This window comes from Hemisphaericaspora subhashii (genome assembly GCF_019202705.1).
Source record: "Hemisphaericaspora subhashii strain CBS 10753 chromosome Unknown scaffold192, whole genome shotgun sequence".
Taxonomy (NCBI): domain Eukaryota; kingdom Fungi; phylum Ascomycota; class Pichiomycetes; order Serinales; family Debaryomycetaceae; genus Hemisphaericaspora; species Hemisphaericaspora subhashii.
In genome coordinates this window covers 977-12,630 of record NW_026057475.1, presented here as the reverse complement: position 1 = coordinate 12,630, position 11,654 = coordinate 977, and the positions used below count along the sequence as shown (strand labels likewise).

At 34.6% G+C, this 11,654-nt stretch overlaps 2 protein-coding genes across 2 annotated transcripts; one reads left to right on the top strand and one right to left on the bottom strand. All coding sequences in view use genetic code 12, as the record gives it.

Annotated features, from left to right (window-relative positions):
• Positions 1-2,564: 2,564 nt before the first annotated feature.
• On the bottom strand, positions 2,565-5,072 carry J8A68_006101 (uncharacterized protein; the record flags this gene model as incomplete). Its single annotated transcript, XM_049410239.1, has 1 exon — positions 2,565-5,072. One exon carries the CDS (start codon positions 5,070-5,072, stop codon positions 2,565-2,567), a length of 2,508 nt encoding a protein of 835 aa, XP_049260623.1.
• A 3,326-nt stretch (positions 5,073-8,398) lies between these two features.
• J8A68_006100 (HXT2.4) lies at positions 8,399-10,012 on the top strand (the record flags this gene model as incomplete). Its single annotated transcript, XM_049410238.1, has 1 exon — positions 8,399-10,012. One exon carries the CDS (start codon positions 8,399-8,401, stop codon positions 10,010-10,012), a length of 1,614 nt encoding a protein of 537 aa, XP_049260622.1.
• Positions 10,013-11,654: the final 1,642 nt, after the last annotated feature.

Here is an 11,654-nt window from a genome sequence, read left to right as displayed (position 1 = left end):
TTGATCTGCGGAGTTATTCCAACTTAAAGAGGATATGTTATATACTGGCTTAATGTGTTATTGTTATGTTTTTGTGATATTAGATTGTCTTTTTATCTCAAAATTTTATTCACCAGATTGTTCAACAAATGGGTTCTTTATTCTTAACTAAAAAACGTTTGTATGTAAGGTTGGATGTTTGCTCTCTAACAAAAAAGCCAATCTGGTGAACAATTACCTTTTTTTCTGTCCAAAATTCTTCCATTTTTCGATTGGACTAAAAATTTCTTGAATCCTTTAGTTTAAACTTTTTAGCTTGAAACTTGCTTTCATTGGAGTACTTGATCTAATAACGTGCTCTTAATAACGGGCGTTAAATGGTATTTAGGGCCCGAAAAGATCGCGTACACATCTTGAAGTAAGTATCTCCACAATGAGACTTCTCTGAACCACGAGCACATCCAAGTGCTGGGTTCAATGAATTGAAGTCTTCTCTAAATTAAAAAGTAAGTTCAAAACACATCAGGTAGTCTCCATTTCAATGAACATACCTGATAAAAATGCTCTCAAAGAAAAGCTCAAATTCGACGGGGAAAGCATTCAATTCCTTTATTTTGAACGAATCTATCACAACTAACTTCTTGTCATTCTTATGCTTAGTATTTCAGATTATTTACGCCCAGAATTCTCTTCTGGAATATAGAATTCTTATTGGTTTTCTTGTGGTGTTGCATGGTTTTAGATTTATGTATGATTTTAGACATGTTTAATAAATATGCAATTTTTATCAAAGCATTGATTGGTATGTCATGGTTATAGACAGACCTCTGGTTTTCCATGTGCAGACTTCTGGTTTCCAACATCGTAGCAACTGGGGAAGACATCCTCTAACAAACCTATGAAACCAACGAAATTCCAACTATTTACAGAACCTTCTCTCAATGGGAAGCACAAGAGTCATTCTAAAGTGCTAGAAGTTCTACATCTATAGTAGAATTACATCCAATTTCTCTAGATATTTGTTGAAGAAAGATAATGTGGTTGTAAAAAAAGCGAACCCTGAAAAATACTTAGGCTCCACTTAAGTAAGAGAGAAACAAGCAGCAACAACAAAAATGAATACAATATGAAACAACTTCACCGTTAATTATTCATTTTGAAAATAGGTTTGCATTCTTCTTCAAGAGCAACAATTTCAGCCATCATATTCTTTTCTTCTTCATATTGATCAATATTTGCATCAGCACTCAATTGTTCCTAATCTGGATCAGTAATCAGTTGGTGATGGTTTGGCGACGAGTCCATGGTTTGGCCCGATTGAGGAGTTATAATCTGGCTCATAGTTTAAAGGAAGAAGAAAATTGTTTTCTAAATCACCTGATGTAGAGAGTTTTTGTTTTTCTGCAAATTAGGAGAATATTGACAAGAGGGCTCTTACAGTGGCACTCGCGAAAAACAGAAAAAAAAATGATTTTTTTCCATTGATTTATCGAGCAAATTCGTACAGCTTTACTGGAATATTAATATTAGAAATTCCTATGAAGTTCGAAGCATTTGTATTTAAAAAGAAAAACAACAAGCCAGGAACCATAAATTTGGGTCTACAGGGTCATTATAGCTTAAATACGATATGTTGTATGTTGGTTTAATGTGTAATTGTTATGTTTTTGTGAGTATTAAATCTTCTTTTTATCTCAAAAATTTGCAGCCAATTTCACAACAATTTTGGTCGAAAAAGATGAAAAAATTTTGCAGTAGAATTTTATAAAATCCAATTAAATAATAATTGTTGGAATTGAGATACAATTCTGGGGTGTAGCATCCGACAAAAATTATCTTAAAGCTTTAAATATAGAGCCAAAGATTATAACGGATGAAACATCACTACCAGCTTACCACATGTTTCCCAGCAATAGTTTCACCACTTGGACAATTATAAAAGGGGGTGAATCTATCTTTTCTCATAAACTCACACACTTCAAAGTTTAATTTAAGCTTATTGGGAAAGGGAGTTATCCACTGATATGCTCTATCACGGTTATTTATGATAGTAAGGAAGAGGATGTGACTCAATTCAATAGATTGATCGATTTCTAATTCACGTAAGTTCTCATTTATTTCGATAATTCCTAATACAATACATAAATAATCTATAAACTGGGAATTTCGGTAAGTTTATAATAATCACCCTTCCTGACATTTTACACCGAAATCGAAGCAATATTAATTTGCAATTATATTGGCTCTGTAATTCTAAATCTTGTAATGGAATTTTCCCTTATTGTATCATTCGCATACTTATACCGAAATCCATTCATTCTTGGGAAATTCCATTGTCGAGGAAACATTCATTTTTCTGGTTGTTGGTACACCCTAGAAGGTTTCTATACTACAATAACTATAAAGATTATCGATTCCGATAATTGGAAGCTGAAGCAATTCCATGTGTAATAAGAGTGAAAACTTGACACTTATATCTATAAGACGTTTTACAAATTGTAAAAATTAGCATAAATATATATTTTATACGATCATAATTCTAAGTAAACTAAATATCTAAAACAAACTAATCAAAGGTGATACATCTAATTACCTCTCCAGAAGAAACTCTTCTTAAGATCAAACTTACCAACCAATGGAGTATTGTCACTACTATTTCCAACATGAACATTATACTCACCAGCTTGAACGGACCATTTATCCATATATTCATCCCAGAAAGAAACAGAATTCTTGATCGACAATTCAATCTCAACCTTCTTCTTTTCACCAGCTCTTAAATGAACCTTTTCAAACCCTTTAAGTTCCTTCACTGGACGAATAACATCAGAATCAGATTTAGAAATATATGCTTGAACAACTTCCGAACCAGCAACCTTCCCAACGTTCTTAACATCAACAGAAACAACAAGTTTATTTTCTGGTTCATTAATTAACATGGTTAAATTGGAAATATCAAACTTTGAATAAGACAAACCAAAACCAAATGGGAATGCAACATCTCTTTCCATCTTTTCATAAAACCTATAACCAACAAAAATATCTTCCCCATACAAAACCCTACCTCTTTCAGTCTTGAAATTGAGATATGCAGGATTATCAACATTCTTCTTAGGGAAACTCAAAGTTAATTTCCCACTTGGATTAGCATCGCCAAACAAAACATCAGCAATCGCATTACCACCTTCATTCCCACCATACCATGCATGAACCAATGCTGGGGCCTTATCTAACCAAGGAAATTCAACAGGGGTACCGGATTGATTCACAATAATGGTATTTGGATTAGCTTCCAAAACAGCTTCGACTAATTTGTCTTGTAATCCTTCAAGTTTCATATGTGGACGATCAAATGATTCAGCTTCCCATTCCAGATTTAATCCAATTGATAAGACGACTTTATCAACCCCCTTAGCTAATTCTACGGCTTTGGCGATTTCTTCATCTTCATCAATACATTTCGCAAGACCTAAATTCACCCCACCACCGAAATATTCCGCCGACTCAGATTTGATTGTAAATGTTGGACCAGAACCGAATTCAACTCTGATTTTGTAAGTTTTATTCTTTTCCAATTCAACAATCCCCTTTTCTTCAACCGTACCGGAATTGAAAAAAGTATTACCGAAACGTTGTTTGGTCTTATTATCAACGATTAATTTCCCATCAATGAAGAGCTGAGCAGTTCCAACAACAGCCACCCCGAATTCATAATCACCATCAGCATCTGGAGTAAATTCACCTTCGAAATCAATATAGAATAAATCATCCTTGACTTTTGGATTATAAAAATCGGGAAAATGGAGATATGAAAGATCGAGATCATATTCATCGATTAAAGTTCTATTGGCAGTTCCTGGAGGTTCGAGATAAAATTTAAGATTGTATCCCTTGGATTTGGTCTTAGGGTTGATTAATTGTGGTGCCATGCCAGGTAATAAGTTATGAGCATATGCACCCACGGTATATTTTGGAGCGGAGTCAAGTTTGGCAGCAATTGAATCATAGGGGGTAGTGGTATAATACGCTCTCAAGGATGCGGATCCACCACCGCAATAAGCGGCGATTTTGGCATTGGGACCAATGACAGCAATGGAATCGGATTTGGATAATGGTAATAAATTGTTTTCATTCTTAAGAAGGACAATTGTATCTTGAGCTAATTTTCTTAAGAATGCTGAAGTTTCTGGAGTGTTGTTGGTGGTGTTTTCTTCGCCTTTTTCAGGAATACCATTCTTCTTTGCGTATTCGACCAATTTTAAGACATTACGAACTCTAGCGTCAAGATCTTGAATGTTTAATTCTTTAGTTTTGACCATATGAGAAACAGTATCAACTCTTCTAAAAAGAGTTGGACCTGGCATTTCAATATCTAATCCATTTTCAATGGCATTCTTGGTAGTATAAGTCCCCCACCAATCTGACATAACTGTACCATTCCAACCCCATTCTTTTCTAACAATATCTTCCAAAAGCCTCTTATTTTGAGAACAATGTTCCCCATTCACTTTATTATACCCCGTCATCAAAGCATGAGGATTCCCCTCTTCCAAAGCAATCCTAAATGGTTCCAAATAAATCTCTCTCAATGCACGTTCACTAACCCTCGAATCGCTGGCATTCCTTTCATGTTCCAAATCATTACAAACAAAATGTTTTGGAGTAGCAGCAATCCCCTTATTCTCAATCCCTTTAATGATCGAACCAGCAACTTTCCCGGTCAAATATGGATCTTCCGAAAATGACTCGAAACCCCTACCACCTAATGGACCCCTTTGGATGTTCATGGTAGGACCCAAAATGACATGCACTCCTTTATGATATGCTTCCTCACCCATTAATTCCCCGGTTTTTTCCAAGAGGGTTTTGTCAAAAGTAGCAGCTAATCCAGTTCCACAAGGGAAACAAGCGGCGGGGATGGAGTTGAAGAAACGAGTTCCACGTAATCCATTAGGCCCGTCGGAGAATCGTAAGGATTTGATACCGTGTTGGTGGAGTGGCTTGGTGTGCCAGAAATCAATACCGGCTAAAAGACTGATTTTTTCTTCTAAAGTGAGTTTTTGTAAGATTGTGTCGATGTCAAATTCTGTCATGATGAGAATGATGATGATGATGTCTTTGATAGAGGAGAAAGAAAAGGAAAAGAAGAAGAAAGTGAATAAAGAGGGGAATCTGGTGTGGTATTTATATTTTTAGAAATGAAACCCACAAGGTCAGTTTCTCCACAAATACAAGGGAATCAAACCAGTATCAATAAATTTTTCAACGTCACTTCGGTATCACTTCCGTTTTTGGGGATGATCCCCCATGTCAGGGGGAGATTTCCTTTTTGGGAAGATTCGTTTTTTTTTTGTCGCGAATCTTTTTGTCTCTTTTCTTAAACATTTTTGCCTGGAAATTAAGGTACCTGTATATCAAATGAACACCAGTATTTCAATTTGATTATTTTAATTATCCCGAACGGAGAAATCATACTTCTGGAGCTTACTAATGCCTGAGTAATTCGAGTCGTTTGTTCATTTTATTATATAGTTTGGTTTCCCCGTTTTCAATTAGAGTTTTGATGTAACAATAAACTCTAAAGTGTAAACAAACCTGGCCACGTTACTCTCCTTAAGGTTGATTAAAGGAGCCACAAAATCCCCAGCAAATAATAGATATTTTCGTTGGAAATGGTAATTTTGGAATTCCCAATCAGAGTTCATCAGGCGAGACTCTTTTTAAGCATGTATATGGAACAATAAACGATTGTTAGAGAACATTTATGGGCTATGTTTTTTAATGAATTTCTTTACTTAATACCATTGGAATAAAAGCCATCTTAAAAAAAAACTTTCCGAAAAATTATTTTTGTGTCATTAATTAATTGGATTTTACAAAATTTTATTGCAAAATTTCTTCGTCTTTTTCGACTAAAATTGTTGTGGAATTGGCTGCAAATCTTTGAGATAAAAAAACAATACAATACTCGCAAAAACAAAACAATTACACATTAAACCAACATATAACTTATCGCATTTAAGAATAATAACCCCGCAGGCCCAGACTCATGGTTGCGGGTCTGCTGTCGTTCTTTTTAAATATGAAGGCTTCCAATTTCATAGGAATGTCTAGTATTAATATTCCGGTAAATTGTATTAATTGCTCGATAAACTAATGGAAAAAATCCTTTTTTTTGCGAGTAAGAAATCACTTTGATCATCAATGAAATGACGGTAGTTGAATGTGATTCTTCAAGCGTTGAAACCTAAATAAGTCCTTAGCTAAGAATTCAACATCAGCATCAGTCGAGAATTATTCGTAGAATTTGTCAAAGAAGAAGTCAAAGGAGACCATTCTCTTCCAGTATCTCGCCTGTTAACAAAGAGGTTAGCGCCACCTAAACTAATATTTTTAAGTGTAGCTAAAGACTAAAATGCACGGTTCGGCTTCAACGGAGTAACAATTTCTTCCGAGATTGTTCTTTTAAGTGTAGCTAAAGACTATATATTTCGGTTCGGCTTCTAAAAACGGGATTATAATTTCTTCCGAGATATTTTTTCGATCTCCAGTTTTACTAAGCCATAAATCAAAAAGATAGTCTTTAGTGGGGTAGTAGGATGGGGCGGGAGACACTTCCCAATTAGTTAATGAAACCGCTCACTGACAACGATCTATCTCAGCCCTCCCTTTGTTCGGTTTGTATAAATCCGATTTGTACAAATCCGGATTGTAGAAAATATTTGTCAAGCATTCTCTGATTTTAATCAGTTGGAATCTAAGATTAGGCTTTCCTGAATCAAGACATGTGTACATGGAAGCTCTACCCACAAGTGATTCTTAGTGTTAATCTGATTTGAAGTAACAATGGGATCGGTAGACGCTGGGGTAGGTGTAAGGCTAGGTCCTTTTAGGTATCGTCGATTGTTCGATTCTGTCGGGTGAAACTTTATCAATTTATTATAGAAAGAAGGTTTTGGGATTGCAAGACCATTTGTTTGTTGAATGTTTAGGGGTCTTCAATTCTTGCATTGCGCAACCATGATTAACCGAGACTAGAATGTGATTACCCCACTTTAATCCCTCAATTAACATGTTTATTATCTTTGTTCGAGAACTTTGGTCTAGAGAGGCTATATTCTACTTGAACGTAGAAGCACTCAAGTTTTGTACCTTGCATTATTGTGATTTTTACGACAGAGAGGGAGGATTGAATAGGTCTAAAAATGGGATTTGTGTAGGCCTTGGGAGGATATCTGTTTTTGGATTGTAAGGCTTGAACAACGGATAAGTTTACCATTTAGGACATCACTCCGCTATCTTATCCCAACTTTAGATATTTGGTTTCTTTTGCATTGTTTGCTTCAAGTAAGCGAATGCTAGGTCACTTGTCCAATTTGCTTTCCCCGTTGTCTCCGCTTTCTTTCATTATGCGTGGTCTGTCAAATTAGTTTTCAACAATAACTTGCTCAAGATCACAAGCTATATTGTGTTACACAATCCCATGCTACGCGCATGCAAGAAGCTTTCAGTTAGGATTATTGGAAGATGACTTGACTTAATTTGCAAAAATTATAATATTTTTTTTTGCAGATCAAAAGGAGGGGGGATTAAGTTGAAGGTTGGTGGATATTCCTTTACCCGCAAACAAAAAATACCGGGGAATAGAATTCTCTATATTCCAAACAAAGAAATTACACATGACATGTAAAATAATATCTCGATATTTTTTCACATCCAAATCGCCTCAGTCAGCCCATACTAGCCCCCTGCAAAAGTGGGGTTGCTCGTTAGAAATTAGTGGCTGCAAAAGAACAAATTTGCGATGTGGCAAAATTAAACTTTTTTAGTGCATATTCGGGAGCAATTGGAACAGCGGAACGGAAAAATAAGCGAAATCTACAGGTTTCTTGGCACGTACTATTTATAATTAGTTTTCAAATCTTCAAAAAGACTTCCTGTGCTCTTAAAGAAAAGTTGTATGATACATCTAGAATAAAACGTCTTGGATCTGCAGGAGACGAATTATTAATAATAATCAACAAGTGGATTTTGAAAAAGAACAATAAAGTGTGAGCTTTTTAAAAAAAAATCGTTTTGTGTAATTTCTTTGTACAATTATTTTTTATGCACGAAATCTTAAAGTTTTATTGTAATTATAATTTTTAAAGATTCTATTTTTTTAGTTTGCAATCAAATCAACTTTGACAATTTTTCTGTGATTTCGTACTAATTAATGCAAATTATCATAAAACTTACATCCTTAGAGAGACACTCTTTCGTACAAACCAATCGAATATAAATACAAGTTGAAATCATCGTCTAATTTCACATTTTTTTCTCTCTTCTCTCCTTTCTTATCATTATCAATTCTTCAATCTATATCTCCAACATCGCTGGTCGGTAATAATATTTTGAGAAAAGATTAATTAGCTTCATTATGTCTGATTTAAAAGAACAACATATCGCTGATCAAGAGTCTGTCAGTGATCAGATTGAACTCCAAGGTCACATCTTAGAAAAGGGTGACATTGATGAATACCTTTACTTTGACAAACCATGGTACAAGTACAAGCATTTCCTTATTTTACATTTTTACGTTTTTATTATCAGTTTAACTTCTACCATTAGTGGTTATGATGGTTCTATGTTGAATGGTTTACAAATTTTAGAAGACTGGAATGATGCTATGGGTCACCCTGAAGGTGCTGTCTTAGGTGCTTTAGCTAACGGTAGTGTTTTTGGTGGTATTATTTCTTTTATTTTTGCTTCTTGGTTTTCTGATAAGTTCGGTAGAAAGACTTCTATCTACGTTGGTCAATCTTTCACTATCTTAGGTGCTATTTTACAAGGTGTTTCCACTAACTATACTTTCTTCATTTGGTCCAGAATTATCTTAGGTATGGGTTTCGGTCTTTCTACCGTTTCTTCCCCAACTTTGATTTCCGAATTATCTTATCCAAAGTTCAGAGAAACCTGTACTGCCATATATGCCTCTTTCTGGTATTTCGGTGCTATTATTGCTGCTTGGGTTACTTTCGGTACTCAACCAATTCCAAGTTCTTATGCTTGGAGAATCCCATCTTACTTACAAGGTGCTTTACCAGTTGTTCAAGTCTTGATTTTCTGGTTGATTCCAGAATCCCCAAGATTCTTAATCTCCAAGGGTAAGGAAGACAAGGCTAGAAATATCTTAATGAAATACCACTGTGGTAACGATGGAACAGAACAAGCCCACAAATTAGTTGAATTTGAAGTTAAGGAAATTAAGGCTGCTTTAGAATTAGAAGAAATTTGTGCAACCTCTTCTTTCTTTGACTTTGTTAAGATTCCAACTTACAGAAAAAGATTATTCATCTTGCTTTTCACGGGTGTTATTATGCAATTATCTGGTAATGGTTTAGTTTCCTACTATTTCACTAAGGTTTTAGATACCATTGGTATTACTGACGCAAGGAAGCAATTAGAAATTAATGGTTGTTTGATGATCTATAACTTGATTATCTCTTGGATTGCTGCTTCCATCTGTCAATACTTCAGAAGAAGAACTTTATTCTTACTCTGTATCGGCGGTATGTTCATTTCTTTCGTTATCTGGACTATCTTATCTGCCAGATTCGCTTTAGGTGGTTTCCAAGACACTGGTTTAGCTAACGGTGTCTTAGCTATGATCTTCCTTTTCTACGGTGCTTACGATTTAGGTGCTAATGGTTTACCAATGTTATATGTTACTGAAATCTTACCATACTCCCATAGAGCCAAGGGTATTAATATTTTCTTCCTTGCCAACAACGTTATTGTCCTTTTCAATGGTTTCGTTAACCCAATTGCTATGGATGCAATTGAATGGAAGTACTACATTGTCTACTGTTGCGTCCTTGCTGTTGAATTAGTCTTAGTTTACTTATTATACCCTGAAACTTCTGGTTACACCTTAGAAGAAGTTGCTAAGGTTTTCGGTGATGATCCAGAAACTTCTTTAACCCATCTTTCTTCTGCTCCACAAAAGATGGTTGTTGAACAAGTTGAACACAGCACTGATAAATTTGTTTAGGAAGATTAGTTGTTTAATCTTTAATTATTCAATTATTAATAGATTTTGTTTTGTAAACCAAATCAATTAATAGAATTTCTTATACGATTAGTTAGTATATTCAATAAATAATATAATATAATTTCTATATAATTGTTGGTGTTCTACCTCTTTTGGGTTCGTGCGGCTCATTGTCACAAACTCATGTCTATACTTCACGTCATTGGCTTACACTTGGATACTTATTTTTTTCCTGATAATTGTCCAGTTCGCCTTGGTCTAGATTAATTGATCATTTCCATAGTATTTTCCCTTAACGATATTACTTTTATTGGATTTTATAAAATTTTATTGTAAAATTTATTCTGTTTTTCTTCATCTTTGTCGATAAAAATTGTTGTGGAATTGGCTGCAAATTTTTGAGTTAAACGAAAAAACGAATACTCACAAAAACATAACAATTACATATTAAGCCAACATATAACGTATCGTATTTAAGTTATAATAACAACACAGACGCAAATATATGGCTACGTGCCTTTAGTCTTTCTTTTTAAATATAAGTGCTTCCAATTTCATAGGGATTTCTAGTGTTCATATTCTAGTGAAATTGTATCAATTTGCTCGATAAATCAATGGAAAAAATCATTTCTTTGTTTGTTTTTCGTGAGCCTTCTTCTTGTCAATATTTCTCCTAATTTGCAGAAAAACAAAAAATTCTCTACATCAGGTGATTTAGAAAACAATTATCTTCTTCATTTACTCAACTATGAGCAAGATTATAACTCCTCAATCGGGCCAAATCATAGACTTGTCGCCAAATCGTCACCACCTGATTACTGATCCAGATTAGGAACAATTGAGTGCTGATGCAAACATTGATCAATATTAAGAAGAAAAGAGTATGATGTCTGAAATTGTTGCTCTTGAAGAAGAATGCAAGCCTATTTGGAAATGAACTAGTAGCGGTGATATTGTTTCATATTGCATTCATTTTTGTTGTTGTTGCTCCTACTTAAGTGGAGCCTAAGTATTTATTTCAGGATTCGCTTTTTTTACAACCAACTTTTCTTTCTTCAACAAATCCAGAGAAATTGGATGTAATTCTACTATAGATGTAGAACTTCTACAACTTTAGAATGACGGTTCTGCTTGTCATCGAGATAAGCTTCTGCAAATACATGGAATTTCGTTGTTTTTATAGGTTTGCAAGAGGATGTCTTCCCCGGTTGCTACAATGTTGAAAATCTGAAGTTTGCGGATGGAAAACCAGAGGTCTGTCTATAACCATAACATACCAATCAATGCTTTGATAAAAAATGCATATTTAATAAACATGTTTAAAATTATAAATAAATCTAGTTTTTCTAAAACCACTCAATACAACAGTACAGAGAAAACCAACAAAGAATTCTCTTATTGCAGAAGAGGATGAATTTTGGGCCCCAATAATCCGAAATATGAAGAATGAGAATAACAAGAAGTAAGATGTCATCTAAAATAAAGAAATTGAATACTTCGCCCATCGAAAATCAGGTTTTCTTTGAGAGCAGTTTTATCAGGTACGTGTGTTGAAATGAAAACTATGATGTTTGATCATACTTATCAACTTAGACCCACTGGTAGACAAAGCTGTAGAAGACAAGGTAATTACAAGTATTAC